A 22,572-nucleotide genomic window follows, 5' to 3' on the forward strand; every position below is an offset into this window, starting at 1 on the left:
TTTTTATTTTAAGTCAAAGATAAACTTACAAAATGTAAAAAATGTAATAAAATGTGAATTTGTTGTATCGGACCGCACCCTATTATTACATATATTTTATGGTCATATTTATTATTAAAATTTAAAAAATAAAAAGGAATTCAAGTTATACACATTTATATTTTTTATAAAAATTGATGTTTTTTAAAATATATATAAAAAATATTAAAACTATGAATTAATCAAAAATCGCTTAAGTGATGCTTAGAAAACTTAATAAAATAATTTTTAATAATAAATATGACCATAAAATATATGTAATATTAGGGTGCGGTCCGATTTAACAAATTCACATTTTATTACATTTTTTACAATTGTAAGTTTATCTTTCACTTAAAATAAAAAATATTTTTCTTTTTAATATTTTCAAATACATATTTATTCATTAATATAGTTGAAATTGTAAAATATCAAAAAATGTCTCAAATTGCAAGCTTCGTATTTTTCCGCTAGGTGCCTCTTTAAAAAAGGCTCAGTAAAGTAGATCAATAAATATAACTTTTATAAATAATAATATCTGATATTCGCAATAAGTAACATAAAACCGTACCAGTAGGCAAATTCAATTCATCTAGGTCTTCATGAAGGAAGTGGTTATAATATTTAAATTCTCGATACTTTTATGATTACAGATATCTTATATTTTATAACTATGAGTTATCATTTACTTGCTCGAATTCCGTTTTACAAAATAATAACATAAACAATTATATTTTAAATATAGATATTGGCTTGTAATCCGATAGCTATTTTGGTTATCACCCTATTATAAAAAATACGAAGGTAAGCGATTCGTCTCTGTTTTAGTATTTAACTTAACTTACTCTTTCATTGCAGAAACTATTCAAAAATAATACTCTGTCTAGTGTTTATTTAACTTTACTTTCAAAAACATTTTTGAATATTTTGCATAGAATAGTGAACTATAATTAAATTCAAACTTTTTTTATTTGGTTTTTTGTACGTTTACTATCGTTATTGACCATTGGATATATTATAAAATTATTTTAATATTTTGTTTTTTATAATAATAAATAACAATATAATTTAATTTATGAGTTATTGTAAATAAACGAATAGTTGAGAATGTATTTTGGGCGATAACTTACCTATATTAAGTTATTCTATCACTCACCCGAATAAGGCATGCACTTCGTGAAAGCATATTATATTTAACACTGTCAAAAGAATAGAGGCAGCCCTAAAGTTCAACATAAATATTGCACATTAATGGAAATATTTTAACTTATAATACGTATGTATTTGTTTTCATTTAACTAAGATTACAATAGGCATATAGTGATAGTTAGTTTTTACAAAAGTAATTAAGCCCTGCGTAAACCAAGCCAAATATTATTTGATTTCAGATTAATTTTTAAACCTTAAATACACTAAAACATTCGATGAAATGGGTGACGGCCAAAAATACAGTCCAAGTGTGACTTCAGTGTTGCTAATCTAGATAAATACTCACTCGCATTTGGACTAAAACTTCGTAATATGTTAGACTTCCGCACTTTCACAATTAATCTTTTTATTATAACAGCTCAAAGCAAAAATTACTTAAATTGGACATCCACTCTTTCAGTACCAAAATATAATTGGACTACCGTCGTTTTAAAACTAAGTATTTTGAAAACTATGTGACATTAGACTCCCAAATTTTCAGCATTAACAGAACGTGAATACACATTTAAATCTGTATACTTAACTCAAAACGTGTCTCCCGCACTTTCAACTATATTAGCTATGTATATATAATCAAGTTTGGAAATAATTATACACTTCGGATTTCATACATACGTATTTAGTTAATTTATTGATTTAGTATATAAGCAAAAACTAGATAATATTCTGTGTCAGAGTACGTCTTTGATTAGCGAGTATGCATAGCGCATGATGATACCAAAAGGTGAAACTGGGTCTCAAAAATGACTCAAATGGAATAATACAAAACCAAAATCAATAAAATTAGTTACTTTAAAGATGGAATATAATATACTAGTAATATAGAATTATTTATTTAATATGAAATATCCTCCGAAACACAGCCAGACAAACCATTCTTCTTCCGGGTGGAGCTGTCTGTAGATTCCTTAAAAAGCTGTTGAAGCAAGATTAAATTTATTATTATTATAGTAACGTACATCAAATTTAATTATTTTATTACATTGTCTTAAATTACAAAGATGGCAGTAATATATAAAAAAACATACCATCAGATCGAATGATTTGGACACAATGACTCAGTGTGTATAAGTAAAAGATGTATATAATTCCACTTAGTCTTATATATTATTTTAGTATGTATTTTTGAAGGCTTTTATGGAAACAAATTAAATTAAATGCATTAGGTTAATTAAGCGTATTGATATATTGACTTATCACTTTACACCGGGATTAAAGAGGTAGTGTTTATAAATATATCAATGTATTAATAGTTTTTTCTTTCTTTGTTCACAGGTTCTATCAGCAATATAGACGGTGCCGAGTACCATTGCAATAAAACTCAAGTGAAAAAGGTGATATCTGGCGTTGTGGGAGCTGCATCTAGTGTAACGAGCATTCAAGTGGCTAATCTTCTCAGACTGTTTAAAATTCCACAGGTAAGATACTTCTAATTAAAATCTTAAAGTAGATGTACAAGAAAATCTTTTATCACAATGAATTCTATTGTAAAAATGAGACTTTCACTGGAGAGAAAATTTGCAAGTTCTCGAGACACTATATTTCATAATAAAAGTCTTATGAACACCGTAGAATATAATTCTTAATCTTTATTATATAACTGTAAATATTTTTATATAGCTATCTAGTCTTCAAAGATTTATTTATAAATCGAAGCAAATATATTATATACAAGGGAAAATATATATATATATTCCTAATATTATTATGTAGGCAATAATAATAATTTGAAATACTATTCCCATATTTGACAATGGCTTTTGGTAAAGCTACTATTATAAGCTAATACTAATAATGCCAATCCACATCATTTTTTTCACTCAATGGATCCTATTTTTAATAGTTAAATTACTAAGCAATCATTAACAACTATATACTTGCATGATTATATTAGGGTAGTTACTAACATATTCTTATAATGCTCGTATTTAAACTCCGTGGCTTAATCAATTTCAAAAGTTGTTTTGTTCAGTCTGTGTTTAAAGTTTAAATGTGAAAATACAATGGGTTATACAAACGGTTAATATTTTTTTCCCATTAAAACTATACATTGTATACATGGAAAATAAAAACTATAACGGAATATAGACCTACAATTAAATATATATGGCAATACTATTTTATAATATTTTAAGTAAGTAACCAATGATATTTCTTATTTTATTTTTATTAATTTATATGCAATTCTACAGCGCGATAGGAAAAATAATATTTTTTTACTTAATAAAATTAGTTTCTTCTTTAAAAAAATATATACTTAGATACTGCATACATATATAAAATAATGACAATACATTCACAATATCCCTTATATTCTAAAATAATCTAGTTTATTCTTAGGCCTCGACAGCTTGGTTAGACGGGAAGTCAGAAAGGGCATATTGTAAATGAGTTAATTAATACCTTTCTGGATGCTGGTCACATCCTCTGAAAATGGGCTGCGATTAACAAAGGACTGAAAGAATAACTCAGGTTGATACAACCTCTTACTTTATTGTTACATCAGGCTGGCTTAATGACTAAACAGTCAACTAAATAAAAATCTTAGGTTAACATTTTTATGAAAAGTAAATTTCAAATTCCACAATTTCATTATTAGATTATTCATTTTAATTTATTGTATTTCTCAAAGAAATTATTTAATTTTCAAGCATTATTAGTAGTACTAGCATTACAGTAGTTAATTGGGAATGGGTATTATAATATATGTATTAATATTAAAAAAAACACATTGAGCACAATATAACCAAATATCAATTCAAGATTTTCACAACTTGACATTTAAAATAAAAATACAGTTAAATCAAATTAGTAGAGAAAAAACTAATGAAAAAATAATTTTGTTGCAAGGAAAAAACAATAATAACAATAGAAAAATACAAATTAAACAATAAAATAGAATTTTAAAAACAAAATACTTAGCACATCACATCACGAAAAATGTATATATCTCTAGGGGGTGCATTTACCAGTTGCACAGCCCTCGATATCGGTGCCTAGTGAGCCTGACATGAGGAATAATGAAATTTGAAAAATATAATAAACGCATATTATAATAAAATATAATTGTATAGCTTCAGAATAAAATACTGAAATAAAAAAAATGGTACTGTTCGGTTATACGGAATACAGCGGAAAACGCATTTTTAAAATAGCCGATAAACTGGATTATTTGTTAGTTTGGGTTAGGTTAGGTTGGGTTAGGTTAGGTTAGGTTTGGTTAGGTTAACCTAACAAATAATCTAGTTTATCGGCTATTTTCAAAATGCGTTTTTCGCTGTATTCCGTATAACCGAACAGTACCAAAAAAATCATCCCTATATAGTATTGATCTTGTGAATTTATGGAAAAGGCTTGTAATTTATGTCAAGTCGGTACACACTTCGATAAAATAATAATAAAAATAAATTATTTATTTCAGTTAAATATACAATATGTTACATAATTTCGAACATATTTCTGCTTTTGACAGTTGAAGGTTGGGTTATTTCAATTTGAATCTATATAAAAAAGCACTCTGAAAATAAAATGTTGAGTGCATTTCACACGAGGTTAAATATAATAATTTTTGTTTATCTGACACTCCGCGTGAAAAAAATCTTTTAAAACATTTTTATATCAAATTTCTAAGAGCTAATAGTTGTTTCATAAAAAGTTTACGTGTCCATGCGTGTCAAAATAAAAATTTATGAAAAAAATGATATTAGAAAAATGTGGTAGAATTTTTCTCCTCAAACGCTTTTATAACAACTTCTTTCATGAAATAATATAAAAGTATATTATTTTTCAAGTTAAATTAAAAGATCTGAAACATACAAAATATGTTGAAGGAATTTTTTCTTTAACTTTAAATTGAAAATAACAGAAGTTCATAATAAAATATTTTATCAATGTTCAAAACTTTTTCAATATATCCGTTTTGGATAAATGCTTTTTTATTTACTCAGGATGCAGGGGTTTTTTTAACATGATATTATTTTAGCATGTCTGTCGACCGTCAGCTACATCAGTTAAAATCTCAATATTGATGTAACAAGCATATTGATCAATTATTACATACAGCCGCGTTCATAAATAAGCAAGGATACAAGGACTTTTAATCCCGGGATTTCTCTCATTATCTCGACCCTAGATTACCGGGATTAAAAATTTTTTTTTATTTATTTAAAATTTTGTATACCTACTTACTTATATTATTATCGATGTCTTTTCATAAAAAACCTATTTTTGTAAACGATGTATTTATAAAAAATATGATAAATACCATCCACCTCCTACTTTCACGGGATTTTGGGTTTCAGAGATATTATACATAATTTTACAATTTTGTATAATATACTAAATCTGCAATCAAAGAAAACGTGTTCCTAATGTAAAATGTCTAGTCGGTAGGGTTTTTTGTAATATAAATAACATCGGTAGTGGGTACCAAATAAACAAAAAGTCTTCACTGAGCCTTTTTAAAGAGACACCTAGCGGAAAAATACGAAGCTTGCAATTTGAGACATTTTTTTGATAATTTACAATTTCAACTGTATTAATGAATAAATATGTATCTGAAAACATTAAAAAGAAAAATATTTTTTATTTTAAGTCAAAGATAAACTTACAATTGTAAAAAATGTAATAAAATGTGAATTTTTTATATCAAACCACACCCTATTATAAACTAAATTTTAATAATAAATATGACCATAAAATATATGTAATAATAGGGTGCGGTCCGATTCAACAAATTCACATTTTATTACATTTTTTACAAAAGTAAGTTTATCTTTGACTTAAAATAAAAAATATATTTTTTTAATGTTTTCAGGTACATATTTATTCATTAATACAGTTGAAATTGTAAATTATCAAAAAAATATCTCAAATTGCAAGCTTCGTATTTTTCCGCTTGATGCCTCTTTAAAAAGGGCTCAGTGAAGACTTTGCCTTAAATAAATACTTACTTATATTTGGATTAAAAATTCTGCCTATGATTGCAAACCTTAGTACGTAACTAACAAATACAAGGTAAACCTGATTACTATAATAATATAACATATCCAAAACATGGGACGATTTGGCACCGCGAACTGGCTTCCGCCAATTGGCCTCCGGTAATTGGCCGCCGGTACAATCGGACGCCGGCCCAATTGGACGCTGACCCAATTTGACGCCGACCCAATTGGCCTCCGGGAGGATTAGACGCCACACAGTTGAATTAAATGCGCAAAAGAATAGACGTACGTTACGATTTGTTGGAGTAAATAAGCAAGTCAGTTTAATATGCTTCTATCTTCTCAGTAGTTGTACCTTATACATTTCGCGCTTGACACATTTTTAATATAGATTAAGAATAATTATTATAAATTATGATGTTTATTAAAATAAAATAATTCTTGCCTCGCTAAAACTTAAAGATGTGCAAAATCAATTAATTTATTGTCTATACATGGGTACTTATTTATATTTACAACAGATATTAAAAATAATTTTAGATGTTAGAATGAAAATTACATTATATTTCAGCGTTTTATCGACTTAATATTATAATAAAGCTTAAACATGTATATTATTATGCATAAATGCGTATTTTAAGATAGTATGAAATTACAAACAAAATATTAAGTAAGTTATCTGCTAAGCATAAATGTTTCAGTAGTTTGATTGATAAACTACTTAGATACTGGGTGCCGGACGAAATCCCGAATGCTGAAATCCCGAATGGCCGAAATCCCGAAAAATAAAAAAATACAAACATCAATAATTGCGCAATTTTTGCAAGAGAGACAAAAACCCATTTTTTGTGGAAATATAAAAAAATGTAAAATACAAACATCAATAATTGCGCAATCGTGAGCGCAGTTTTTGTAAGAGAGACAAATCCCATTTTTGCGGAAAATGGGTTTTTCCGATTGCGCATTTTTTGTCAAAAGAGACCATTTTGTAGAACGAATGGATTTTGTGTCTCTCGCGAAAATTGCGCAATTCACGATTGCGCAATTATTGATGTTTGTAATTTGCATTTTTTTAATATTTCCACAAAAAATGGGTTTTCGTGTCTCTTGCAAAAATTGCGCAATTATTGATGTTTGTATTTTTTTTAATTTTCGGGATTTCGGCCTTCGGGATTCCGGCCATTCGGGATTCCGGCCATTCGGGATTTCAGCGTTCGGGATTTCGGCTTTCGGGATTTCGGCCATTCGGGATTTTGGCCTTTGGGATTTTGTCCGGCACCCAGTACCTAAGTAGTTTATCAATCAAACTACTGAAACATTTATACTTAGCAGAAAACTTACTTAATATTTTGTTTGTAATTTCATACTATCTTAAAATACGCATTTATGCATAATAATATACATGTTTAAGCTTTATTATAATATTAAGTCAATAAAACGCTGAAATAAAATGTAATTTTCATTCTAACATTATTTTAAATATTTGTTTTAAATATAAATAAGTACCCATGAATAGACAATAAATTAATTGATTATGCACATCTTTAAGCTTTAGCGAGGCAAAAATTATTTTCTTTTAATAAACATCATAATTATTCTCAATCTATATTAAAAATGTGTCAAGCGCGAAATGTATAAGGTACAACTACTGAGAAGATAGAAGCATTTTATACTGACTTGCTTATTTACTCCAACAAATTGTAACGTACGTCTATATAGTCCTTTGCGCATTTAATTCAACTGTGCGGCGTCCAATGCTTCCGGAGGCCAATTGGGTCGGCGTCGAATTGGGTCGGCGTCCAATTGGGCCGGCGTCCGATTGTACCGGCGGCCAATTACCAAATCCCAATTACCAAGTGCCAAATCGTCCTAGACCCCCAAAACATATTGAGACGCAATTTACTTACTTGGAATTTAACTTTAAAACATTATAATAATAAAATAATTTATTTTAAATTCACCAAAATAGTTTCATTCAATACCATAGTGAGTATCATTCTATTATATCTATTTTCTTTCGGCCATGTCCGATCTTAATAAGATCATAATATGATCTTATTAAAATAATATTATTATGGGCCTCCACAAAGTGGAAGTTTGTATTTATATATTTTGTTTTTACGAGAAATGGATATCAGCCACTTGCTCAACCTATGAGGCCCATACTCTAACTCTTACGCAAATTGAAAAACGATATGTGTACTTGCCAGACCCAGGATTCAAACCTGGGGCCCACGACACTACAGGCCGACGCTTAAGCCGTGCGGCCATCGTAGGGTTTATATCTATATGTTACTTGTAAACTTGGAATAACGTATTTATATACGACTAGGTGGCAAAATAGCCATCTTACCTTAGACATACATAATTATAGCTTATTTAAAACATACATGGATATTTTTTATATTTTTTCTCATATTTTTATTCGGATTTTAATTAAATTAATCTATATAACCTAATTTTTAACTGTTTAATTTACATAAAAAACTATATCTTTATCAAGAAATGAAAATATAAATAATATTAAATTCTACAGGTTTTTTTAAAAAGGTTTGTCGATAGCTATTTCGGTTGTAACACCATTATCAAGACTATTCAGATAGGCCGTTTGCCTTTGCTTAAATACTATACGTGTATAGATAGAGACAGAATACATTTTCTTATTCGTTCCAGCAATATTATGAATTTTTACATTATTATTAATTGTAATATTATTAATACTTTAAAAACCCTAAGTGGGTTTTTTAAAATGGATATCGAAATTTTCAAAATTTATCAAAATTACAGTATTCGATGGTTATTTATTGACATTATTGATCAATTAAAATATTATTAGTATAATTGTCTTAATCGTGTGTTTAGATTATATTTAATAGTAGCGACGAATATATTACCAAATTTTCATTAATTATGTCATTACTTTTGGATAATTCGCGATTAATTTCCAACTGTTCAAGTAAATTTAATTTTAAACCTTTATTACATATATGCAAACATTGTGGCGTTTCATTGTTACTGATGCTATGCGAGTTTGATATCAAATGTTTAGCAAACTGAGAATCTGTTTTACCATTCTTAAAAGACCGGAGGTGCTCTTCAAAACGAGTTTTTATTAACCTATTAAACTCTAAAACCTTTATTAAACTCGCATAGCATCAGTAACAATGAAACGCCACAATGTTTGCATATATGTAATAAAGGTTTAAAATTAAATTTACTTGAACAGTTGGAAATTAATCGCGAATTATCCAAAAGTAATGACATAATTAATGAAAATTTGGTAATGTATTCGTCGCCACTATTAAATATAATCTAAACACACGATTAAGACAATTATACTAATAATATTTTAATTGATCAATAATGTCAATAAATAACCATCGAATACTGTAATTTTGAAAAATTTTGAAAATTTCGATATCCATTTTAAAAAACCCACTTAGGGTTTTCAAAGTATTAATAATATTACAATTAATAATAATGTAAAAATTCATAATATTGCTGGAACGAATAAGAAAATGTATTCTGTCTCTATCTATACACGTATAGTATTTAAGCAAAGGCAAACGGCCTATCTGAATAGTCTTGATAATGGTGTTACAACCGAAATAGCTATCGACAAACCTTTTTAAAAAAGCCTGTAGAATTTAATATTAATTATATTTTCATTTCTTGTAAAATGGAATTCTACCAAGTAAATGCTAACTCAATTAATATATCTTTATCATACTAAACAATATGTACTTAACCTTTCCTTCACCATGCTAAAAAAATCCGTCCATTCCGGTAATGTCACTTTAGGTTACCGTACGAGATAATACAGTTAGCAAAAGAGAAATGCTTATTTTGGCAATGTACATAAATCTAATAAGATCTCTTCATAATTTAATAAAATTTATATTTGTTTTATCTTTAAAAATATCAAAAAGACATCAAAACTTAATTATACCATACATACTTACATCCTACAAAAAATCTAGTCTTAAGTCTACTGTCTGATTAGCTGGGCAGGTCTAGTATTGAATATCTTGCATCAATATATTATTATGAATACCATGCTTTATGATAGCATAGTTAACCGAAATTTGATGCATATCATTCAGTTATATGCAGTGGCGGCTCGTTGATATTATATCTGGGGGTGCTGCGGTTGATTAAAAATAAAAATAAATGTTTATTTGGATTACATTTTACTATTAACATCAAATTTATTAAAATTAAACATTAGAAGTGTGTTTATTTCATTATAAAATTGATTCTGCTGTCTTTTTTCCTTGAAAGAAGGTCTATCACGTTTTAGTTCGCTCTCGACATCTGTCGCGACTCGCGCCACGCGCCACGCACCACGTCTAACTCAGACCCGCTGTACCCTATAACGTTCTCAACACGAAAATACTGCCAAAGCAGCAGTACCAGACTAAGCTCTGAGCGGTCTTCCTTCGCCCATTCGAGCATATTCTATCAAAAATGGTACTGCATGAAATCACGCGATGCATCACTTTCATCGCGGTGTATGATAATTATAATTAGATGTATCGGTGCGCGGGCAAGTTTAATATGCTTAAATAATATTGATATTTTCATACAATATACATAAATTTATGTATAATATTATAATATTACATTTTTCTCAATTTCCTTGTGCGTGCTGCAGTTCCGCATTGCATATGGACGAGCCGCCACTGGTTATATGTATGTAATGGATAATGCTATAGATTTAAAAATAGTAACATTGATGATGATGTTCAAATAGTAATATTGATGATTATATGACTAACAAAAAATATGAGGATGGCGAAGTTCATATCAACTGAAATATTTGCAATTAAAGAGGCTGGGTAACCTGAAGTAACATCACTGCAACGGCTGGCCTTAAAGTTACTTTTTATTAAGATATTTTTATGTTCTTTAATAAAATGAATATGATGTATGAAATAAATTCTTTTATTTCAATTAGTAAAAGCATTATTTTATAAATATTTAATCACTTTCTCACTATTCTCGTTTTAGCAGTCACAACATCGTTACGAGAATCCTGCTACACTAAGCTCATCACAGACTACATTCCTATTCTTAGATCATGCTAGTCATATTTTCTTTACGACCATTATGGGAAAAAGGGCAATGAATCATGATGAAGATATTTTAGCAAACGACTGTTATTAAATATTATATCTGTGTATAAGCTAAATATCTTAAAGCGTGTGATACATAATATTATATTTGTCACGCAAAAACCTATTCATATGAAAGGTATGCGAGATTAATTCTAAATACATGTAGGTATTTCTATATTTTAAAATTACAATCTCATATGTCACATAATAAATTAATTCGTACGTAATATATAATAGTATGATATTTAATATTAATCGTTATTCAAATTAAACTAAATAAAGGAAAATTAATAACATATCATAAACATATAATATCATTCTCGTATAAATACAAGCAACTGACACTATTTTAAAACTCAATGTAAAATTCAATATTAACTTATATGTATTCAGTAATAATTTCACTTTTACTTATATTTAAACTACTGGTCTTTTAATATTTATTGTGAAATAATATTTTGCAAAAAAACTTTAAGATCAACCGATCAAATTGAGATTATACCTGGAACAATCATACCACTCGGCATTAAATTAATGGTACGTCATTTTAATATGTATGTTTTTTTGTTAAAACAAAACAATAGAGCGATAATGATTCTCAGCATTTCCTCAATCCTAACTCGATCAATATAGTATGTTATTATTTGTTAATTGCGACAATATCTCTTGTAAAATATGTAGTGCATTTGTATAAATTGGAAAGACAATCCGTGAATCCATCACTCACTCATCGAGTCTGTCACGCGACGCACCACTATTGTTACATGCTCTTTGCTTGACATAGTAAATCGTCATTCTACTCGAATCAAGTCTCTCAGTTCATTAATACAATCAATCTCTTGATCACATCGATCTCACCAGTACACCGCGATTATAATCCCACGCTGTCATCTTTATTAAAATATTATTATTTTCTTGTATCGATCAATAAAGTCTTCTCAAAACCTCCAAACAATAACGACCTTCTATTTTTTCCTCCCTCGTATACCGCGAAAAACCTCCACATACATTGATAACTAAAATATAGAAGTATATAAATTACATCTATATAAATAAATAATTGCTTGTATATTCAGGCTTAGTAGGGGCAAGTCGTGAACCTTTGAATGCTTTTACTTTTGGACCTAAAAATCCTCCAAAAATACGTATGCTTGCTATTTATGTCACTTGGCAAAACTCACCTATCAAAATATGAACGATAAAGCATGCGCTGTGTTTTAAATTCAGCGTACAACATTTTTCACCAAGTTTTTATTATAGTTAATGGCATGTTACAAAAAAAATAATACCTAATATAATATTAATAACATATTTGTAGCCAAAAAACTGCTCTCTTTAGTCATAATGTTTATTATTGGCTATTTATGATCTCAAGATTACGTGATTTTATTTTGTAATTTTAGTATGCTGCTTGTACGTGTAGATACGATAATTTTACGTGTACCTTTGGACGCGTTTAAAGGTACATGTTATATATATATTGATACACAACTGGTGAATAAAAGTAATTTACAATTGTTATTTAGAATAAGGAAGTCTTGAAAGAAAGAATTTTAGTATTGATGACATTAATAAAGCCGTTAACCAAGAATTTTAATAAGGAAGTTAATTCAAGGAAGAATACTACGATAGATTGCAGCTAAATACGTTAAACAAAAAAGTTTGGAAGAAGAAGTTAGTGTTACAACGGGATTATTCTAACAAAACCGCATACCTTCATTTTTCATCGCAATTTTATAAACAATGAATACATAAAAAAATCATTTAACATGTTTTATTGTTGAAAAAAAATTACCAATGACAAAAAATACAAAATGTCCAAAGGTACACGACTTGCGCCTGCTATTCCTTAGTACTGGCTACTCACACTAATATCGACACGTAGTAATAGGCTGAATACATACTGATGGTTATTATCAATATTAATGCTTATTATTAATTACTAATTCGGCCTGTTTACATGTGGAGGTATTACCGCTAGCAGTGATTAGTAATTATTAGCACTAATTACATGCAAACATGCCTTAAAGTTATCATTCCAATAATGCAATATTGTATGTGTATTTATGTATTCTTCTTAATACGAATTAAATTAATTTTAAAAGAATACATATAAGAAAATGTTACAAACTTAAGTGTGTGCTAATTCAATATATTTTATTGAAAACGTTTAACAAACTACAGAAAAAATCGTTTATAAATGATAAAATTTATCTCCGCACATTGAATTATTGTAACCCGACAGTTAGTAGCAAACTACCATAAAGGTTTAAGGGCATGTGTGTACGTATGGAAAAAATTGTCATCCTAATAAAATATGGCATGATTTATTATACCATAAATTGTTTTGAGGAGTTATTGAGCTCATAATAATCGTTGACACATTGGAGTTGGCAACATCATAAAATACGGTAGATTGGATCGACTCGTACGCTACATCTTAGAATAAAACGATAATTATGAAGCTCTTGTCTGTACAGACAATTTACTCTAAAATAAATTATGATAATAAAACTCTACGTAATAGGTTTTCAAAGTTTCTCTGTCCATATATGGCTTGAGTCGGCTACTTTTTTGTTGCCAATTCCATACAACATTGAGAAAGTAAATAGTAATAGCTGTGAGTTTATTGCTTTTTCGAGATTTAATCATCGAATTGAGTCGTATTATCAATTTTATGATGATTTCAATTCTATTTACTTTACTTTAGACTTTAATTTAATTACACACATGTTTTTATTACTATTTTATGGCTTAAAGCTATTTTTAATAATATTATCTAACGATAAAAATACAATATTAATAATTCAAAAATATCAATACTGAGTTTACACAAGACTTTAAAATAGGTATTAAATTATTATGTTAGAAAATGCATTTGTAGCAATAATACTACTCAGCATTAAATTTGTGACACACTTCAATATGTATGTTTTGTTGTCAAAACCAAACATTGGAGCGGACGCGATCGTCAGCATTTCCTCAATCATAACTAGATTATAGAGATATATTATGATTTGTTTAATTGCGACAATATCTCATGTAATCTGTATAATATGTATAAATAGCAAAGACAATCCATAACTCATCAATCCACTCATTGATTCATCATTCAGCGCACTACTCACATCGAGTCCGTCACTGGGCGTACTACTCATCTTGATTCCAGTCTCTCAGTTATATTAACATATCGGTACATCTCCCGTCAGTTCAATAATAAAGTCAATCTCATCAGTTCGTCTAATTTCATTATAACATCACTCCGTGATCTTTATCATTGTATTTATTTATTTTGGTATCAACAACAAACTCGCCTCAAAACATCCCAGCAAGCCACGACTTCATCCTTCTCTACTCTATCATCCCCAAATATATATCGTGTGAAATTTTTATCTGGTCTTTCATATAAATCTAGTTACCATCCACCATTTATTATTATTATTAGATGTTGAAAGAAATCACGCTATAAGATGAATTTGTAGATACTCTTTAGTATAATCTGATAATGTTTATCATTATTCTTTGCTTTCCTAACAAAAGAATTGTAAGTAAAAATTCCTTAGTCTCTCACGTTCTTTTCTATTTTATAGTCGATAAACATTACTTAGTCATATCTGTGTTTGAAGATGTTAACTGTGTCAGCTACGTAGCTTTTCATTAAAGCAAACAGTATTCTGCGAGGCACGATTGAGCTCCGTGAAAAACTTAATGAATTTTTCCTCCCTACCACTAGGGATACGCTGAATAATTAAGTACAGTGGGCCGCAATTTTATATGAAAGCCTATCCGAGCGTCCAGATTTTACCAAAACTTTTGTAAGGGTTTTATTACCTGGTAGATCTCGTTATGTACGCTATCGTTTTCGAATAATACCTTTGTAATAGATACATCGCAATTAATTCGCCGTAATATATTTTTTACATCAAATAATATATAATCATATTTTTTTTATTAAATGAATAATACACAAGTGATTCTTTTTATGAAATATAATATAAAATGAATAATAAATAATTTGAAACAACCACCTAAATGTACATAATATTCAGAGATTTTTTACATCTATCGCAATCAGTGACGCAATGAGTATCATCGACACGAGTTGACTTGTTTGCCAATTTATTTACCGATATTCTCGGGAAAAAATCTTTATAAGTATACATTTGATTTAAGTATATATAAATATATTATATATTAGCAATTATATTTTGTATATATTTTACTTCAAAGTATTTAGTAGATACCTACCAGATGTACCTACCCAGCGTAAAAATAAGTAGTTAGAATTTTGAGTAAAATTATTGGTAATCTACTTTAAAGGATGTTTTAATAATTAATATATATTTAAAAATAAAATATTTTTATGTTAAATTCAATAATAAACTTAACATATTTTTACATATTTAAAAAAAAGTATTTTCATACTTCATGATACAATTCAGCTAGTTTAATTAGTACTTACAGAAGCAACAATTCTACCATAATTTAAAAGTAATACTTATATAAGGTCGTCATTAATGTACAGTTATTTATTTTTATTCGTTATATCAGAAATTTTTTTAAATTGAGCATGCAAAAACGGTTCAATTTACCAAACAAAAATTAGACAGTCTTGATGGAACAACGATCCACATTTTTCAAATTGGTTCGTTTGTAACCACTTTTAGCCGAATTCGATATAAGCGAACAACAGTGCTCTATTTTTATTTTTCACCAATATTTATTTTACATTTATGCTGTAGGTATTTTATATTTTGGATAAAACAGCAGAGAAATTAGATCGTTCTTAGGATGGGTTTGTAGGCTTATCAATGAATCAGGAAAACAATATTTTAAAACCATAATAAAGAAGATTACTATTTATTTAACACAATTATTAATTATAATATAGTACCATTTTTTCAAATGAGCACTTGACGAATTGAAAAAATATACATAATTTGAAAATACTAGAAAAATTATTTTTGAAAAAATACGATGATGGCTCACGGGATTTAAACTTCTGTTCTCTGGATTTGCGCCAACGTGCTATATCAATTAAACCACAGATGACCTATCTAATTACGACGAAATTAACTAGTAGTTTTTACATGAAATCCTTTTAAAATTGCATTAATTTCTGGTTATCATTTTTTATGTTTTAAATAAAAGTATCAGTTAAGCGCTCTAATTACTAACCACTTCAAATCCCCATCAACTATCGTATGTTTTGAAAAAAAAATCTAATAGCTACATACCTATCTGAGGTGTTTTCAAATAATGTATGTTCAATATAAAGAATAAGTACTATGTTTTCAAATCTTGCAATTGAATGAATGAAATGGTTTATTAAATTGAAAAAAGTTCTCAATTAATTTTACGATTTTTTGTGATCGTGGGATTTAATTATTTTGAACTTATGATAGTTTACTATTATTTACTAACTAATTAATTGAAGTATCACTATAATTTATTCAACTACCTACATCTAGGTATAATTATTATTCGAGTCAAAAAAAATATTTAAAAATCAGAGGATTATTCTGTAGAAAAAAGCATAAATCAAAATTTACTGTTTGCCCTTGGTTTAATTTTCTCCCTGAAATTGTGTGCGCATAATTTTACCATATATTTTGTAATACTTTACTACGAGGATTTTAAATTAATATAGAGCACCTCTATCTATGCGGGGTGATATTGGGTACGCACATCAAGTGAAAGAGCAAAATTACACCCAGACCAAGTATGTAATAGCCAATTAAAAATGTAAGCTGAAACAGTGTGCCGGCCTACGAAAAAAAAATATAGCCAATGTGACTCTATGCAAATTTGCAACCCTAAAAAAGCCGTATTGCAAAATAAATTTTAGTTATGACACGTTACACATAAATAAAGAAGTATTTTAATTATTTATTCCAACATGCTTTTCATAGATATATTATGTAGTTAAATAAAATTAATCATAATTAATAATTCAGTTTTATAGTATTTATTTTGAAATGAAAATTAAATGATTCCATTTTATATGTGATAAAGTTGAGTAACTCGATTTTAGTGTTTTACTTTATCTGAAAACATTTTTTTATAGTATGATACTACAACAGCTTTTCTTATAAATCCGTGACGCATGTGAATATTTTTTCATACACGAATTGTTATTACCCTTTCATCCTATTTTTTTTAATTGGCTCTAAAATTCGATGAAGAGGTTTTTTTAACCTCATGAAGAGGTTTTTTTAAAATGATTTTTTTTTTACGATAAATTAATGGTAACCATTTTCTCAACCAATTGCTCTGCATCCAAAAATACATTTTAAAACAACTTGTAATTGTTATAGATAGATCGGCAACTTCATAAGTTGACATGTAACAACTCGGTTAATTACAAAATAGTGATTGATCTCATGATGCACAAACATATTATAATATATTTCCATTAATATTATTAACCTAGCATCATTATTATTTTAGCCACTTTCGATTCACATCTGAATAAAGGCTTCATTCGCTGTCATGTATTTCCGCTTAATTTGATTATTTTATCTATACCTTTAAACTTGTAATGTATAATACATATCCACATAATATTATGTTTAGTAGTAGTAGATAGTGATTATCTGTTATTCCAAAGAAGTTGCATAATCAATTCCACTTGTATTGCCGCATTGTATTAAGTATGTCCCCAAGTATTTCTTTTAGTTTACCGATTTTTTTCGATCTCTGTTTGCTGTACCCTGTAAACATCTCCCTACACAAAGTTGTGTATTGTTTTTAAGTAAAAAGTTAAGATAAATCCGAACATTAATAATGAAGTGAATACCTAAAATACTTCTAAGGGACCTACTTATTTAATATGCAAATTTGTTTAAGCGGTATACGTTTCCATAAACAGATTTATAGATGGGTACTAACAAAGTTTTACTTAATTCAAATCAAAATTCAATTTCCTTCAAGTATGTAAGTCGGTAGTATTAATTTACTTAATATTAATCTGTATAAAGTTTCCCTCAAAATCTTAAAATATTAAAGTATTCACAAGTATATAATAATTTAATAATATTTCTAATTTTTTTTCTTTTCATTTCATTTACAACCCTTAGCCATGATTATGTTTAATATAACATCTAATATTTTTTATTTAGTTGACGGTAAATTAATATTTTCATAATGCCGTATGTTATGTCATATAATACCTAATTTTTTTACGGAAACATTTTTTCTTTGATAATAAAGATATGAGAATATAATAGTAATTTTTGATGTTGATACCTAGTTAGAATTATCATATTTTGATATGAATGATTTTTAAACCTGCATGCTTTGTACGATGTTCGATTGGAATTGAGTAGGTTAAAAGCAAAAAAGCTTCTCTCCATCACTTACGCATTGAGATACCTGTTAATAGAGTGTTTTTTAACAAGTTTTTAAATTCAGTCTAATTTTAACACTTCTGAGAGTGGCTGTTGTGTATTTCAAAAATTGAGAAAAGCTCTTCTGCTTTTAACCTACTCAATCTTAAGTATATTATGTTTTAAATTTTGTCTATAGAGTACATATTATTATTTATTATTATTTAGACATAGTCCAAACGTTATTTCACAACAAATATAGAAATAAAAAGTAGATACACACAATGACAAAGTAAACAAATTTAGTTTTTTTTCTTTCAAATCAATAAGATAGACAAGAGAACCTATCAAATTACAGGAACCCTTACAATAATACTAGTGATGATGGGTTACGTTTATGCTGAGTATTCAATTGCAACGACCATAAATACGAGATCCGATCGGGTGTCTCGCCATAATTATTGTCACAATACCATGGGCCCTATATCGTGAAGCCGCCCCTCCTACCTATCGCTAAGGATAAAGGCAGTGTGACGCTCTACAGTAGCGTTTTCCAACTGGTGTACGCGGTAAAATTAATGTATATAGGTATTTAGTGTTTTATTGTATATTTTAATACATTCATTTGAATTATGGAGATGTTGAGTATTGACACATACTTACAAATTGTATCGTACAACCACATAATTTTAAATAGTAATATTATTGAAGGAAAATAGCATTTTTTTACTTAGCAAATTTGTGATGTGTGTTTATCTCACTTATCTGGTTGACTCGCCTCGCCGGGCCCCTCCTGAGCCCGGGCCCCCAGGCTATGGCTCTGTCACCCCCCCCTCTTGTGGGGGCCATGCACAGCACACTTCTGCTTTTTAAACCTGATTAGTTAACGTTTATACTCAATTTAACAAACTCTTTTTCATATTTTTATACTATCGACCGAGGATACTTGATTGAATTTCGACTGAAATCCATTAGAATTTAAACCCTTTTTCGATACACTTAGAGCGTCGTTTACATTTATAGAGCAGTTCACTTTCAATAAATAGATTGTATCTTGATAATGCAACAAACTCTAAATGTTGAGGATAAAAGAAAGAAGAATACGAAGTGACAACTTAAGAATGTGTTACAAAAAAATATAAATTACCTATATTTTTTCTTAAGTAACATAAAAGATTAAAAGGCAAATACATTATATTAAAATCACAAATTATATTACGTATAATATGCGTATTTTATTTGATAACACATTCATATATCTATATTACAATGAAGTAAAATATATTTATATTTTATAATTTATAATAATCAGTATAGTATTGTGTAGGTGGCGGGTGTTAAAACAATAATTTCAAATTTAATGAAACCAAATGACTGTCTACGGGGATGGTAAATTATCATTCCAAAATAAGCTTTAACGCAATCTAATAAAACTTAGACGTTTACGATTTATTATGTCACTATTATGAAATGTAATAAAGCGGTTCGCGGGAGTATTCAAAATAAGTCAAAGGCAAACAAAGCAAATTGGCAATAATTAAAGCCCGCTTAAGCCTTATCAATTAAAAGTAATATTTACCTATGAAGGTATATAATATGTGTATTTAAATATCACTAACTGAAAATGTGCGTAGTAATTTTAAACGAATTAAGGTTACTCTATTAAATTGATTTTATAATGCGAGCTTTATATTATTTAGTATTTTTAGAACGATGGCGTTATAAAAACAAAACTTTCAGATATAGCTTTTTTATTTTAAGATATTGTATTTACAATTTTTGCTCTAAAAGTAGTTGAATGATAGTGAATGGGACTATTTATATACTTTTAATACGGATTCGATAAAACCATTAGATTATTCAATGAAAATATTAATATATTATTATTATCATCATCGTCAGGTGGAATCGATCTACTACCGGATAAAAGTATCTGTCCGTTTTTTCTGTTGCTCGGTTCCTAGTTATTCACCAACACTTTCATATATGTACAGAACGGGTTTAATGGATCTTCAGTACCACTCCACAATTGTCTTCTTATTTTTTTTTGTTTATCCGCATTATTTGCTCAACATGAAGCTTTGAATGTCACGTTGTAATACTTTATATTTTTTTAGGTAGATACATTAATGGACCAATTTTTTCAAGCATACCTGAGCACTAGCAGTACATAATGGGAGGTCACCTTTGACGATACTATATAATATATAGTGATACTTCCCCTCCCCGACCTTTTTTGAAGAGGGTAGGAGTGGACCGTTACCAAGTTAAACCAGTTTACATTCATTGACGTCAAAATATCTTTTATAAGCCAGCGGTCGAACCCGCCACGTCCAGCTCTTCGTAATGGGTATTTTTGAATACTCGAAAAAAGGAAAGAACAAACTTCAACACAATAAGTCCTAAAATTTTGATGGACAGGGATAGATGTTTGTTCTCAAATGTAACGACGGCATTTCGCACAAAGCTCAAGATACTCCGACGATGTATTTCTAATAACTTTAAACTAAAAGATTTATTCATCTGATGTTAGTAGATTATAATTACATGTACCGTATCCCTACTGTCACAAGATGCAAAACTTTATGAATATAATAAATACTATATCCGTAAAAAAACTATGTCATAAATTTACACTAGGCTTGGCACACTAATTTCAATTTGTCCATTTATCTATGATAGATAGAGCTACATAAAATTTAGTTTAGATCCAGATGTATTACTAGACTTACTTAATTTAATAAGTATTTACATCTCTATATATATAAAAATCTCGTGTCACGATGTTTGTGGTCGAACTCCTCCGAAATGGCTCGACCGATTTTTATGATTTTTTTTATGTATATTTTTTAGGTATGAGAATAGGTCAACAAGAATATTTCATACCGCTAGGTGATTAGGGTATCTCTATCCAGAAAAATTTTCTTTAACTTTTTTGACAATTTTTTTTTTGTATTTTTTCCATTATTTGGCATAAAAAAATACTTATAACTCCAAATTTTCACCCTCCTACCCCCACCCTCCCATTTTTTAATCGCGATTATATTATTTTTGTATGAACAAATTTAACCGTCGTTCGTATTTTCAAACAGAACGAAATTATTTATGTTGTTGAATGACAGATGGAGCTACGTCCGAGAAGAATTCAAGAGAAGCATCGCGTCATTTTGACATTTCATTCGGCATATCACAACGCAGTGCGTTCAAAATTTTGTACGATTTATTTTAATTTATCTATTTTTATGTGCGTGTATCAAAGTCACAATGCCAGCAAGACGCAAGGGGGGCCATTTGGGCTGTCGAACGAATAAAGCAACAAACATGCGAAATAGTAGAGCAGAAAGAACAGACGAACAAATCCAACAAGATAACAAAAAGGTGCGTGTAAACATGTCGCAATTGCGTGCATCTCAATCACAAGAAGCACGAGCTGAACGAAATCAACAACGACAATTGGAACGGAGCCAAGCGCGCCGGTTCGTAGTTAACACACGCAGAGCAAATGACCGACAACGCCAACAAGTACATCGAACATTTATATCGTTCCTTCGTCTCGCATTCGAGTACGAGCCAGATATTGAATATTCCGCTCATCCGAAAGTGCTGATTGGTGCTATGGACAAAGAATGTCCCCATTGTCATGCGCTCAAATTCAAACATGAGTCAGCCGGGATGTGTTGCGCATCAGGAAAATTGAGATACCACCAGAACCATTGAACGGCTTGCTCATCGGCACGGTTTCAGATTCAAACCTGTTCCTGAAGTCCATTCGCACATTCAATTCATGCTTCCAAATGACTTCGTTCGGAGCAACAGAAATAGTTCACAATACTGCGGCAAATAGTCAACAATTCCATTCTACGTTCAAAATCAAAGGCCAAGTATACCACAAAGTAGGCTCATTGCTGCCAATGCCAAACGAACCATATAATTTTTTACAAATCTACTTCATGGGCG

At 29.0% G+C, this 22,572-nt stretch overlaps 1 protein-coding gene across 1 annotated transcript in view; it reads left to right on the forward strand.

Annotated features, from left to right (window-relative positions):
- Window positions 1-22,572, forward strand: part of LOC147073791 (metabotropic glutamate receptor 2-like) — a 411,881-nt gene that overhangs the window by 111,816 nt on the left and 277,493 nt on the right. Inside the window, exon 2 of the mRNA XM_085944815.1 lies at window positions 2,503-2,645. Within this exon, the coding sequence (XP_085800941.1) occupies window positions 2,503-2,645 (143 nt within the window). The remainder of the gene's footprint in view (window positions 1-2,502; window positions 2,646-22,572) is intronic.

The sequence above is a fragment of the Rhyacophila brunnea genome, unplaced genomic scaffold (genome assembly GCF_057557595.1).
Source record: "Rhyacophila brunnea isolate RB1 unplaced genomic scaffold, BYU_Rbru_1.0 scaffold_17, whole genome shotgun sequence".
NCBI classification, from domain to species: Eukaryota; Metazoa; Arthropoda; class Insecta; order Trichoptera; family Rhyacophilidae; genus Rhyacophila; species Rhyacophila brunnea.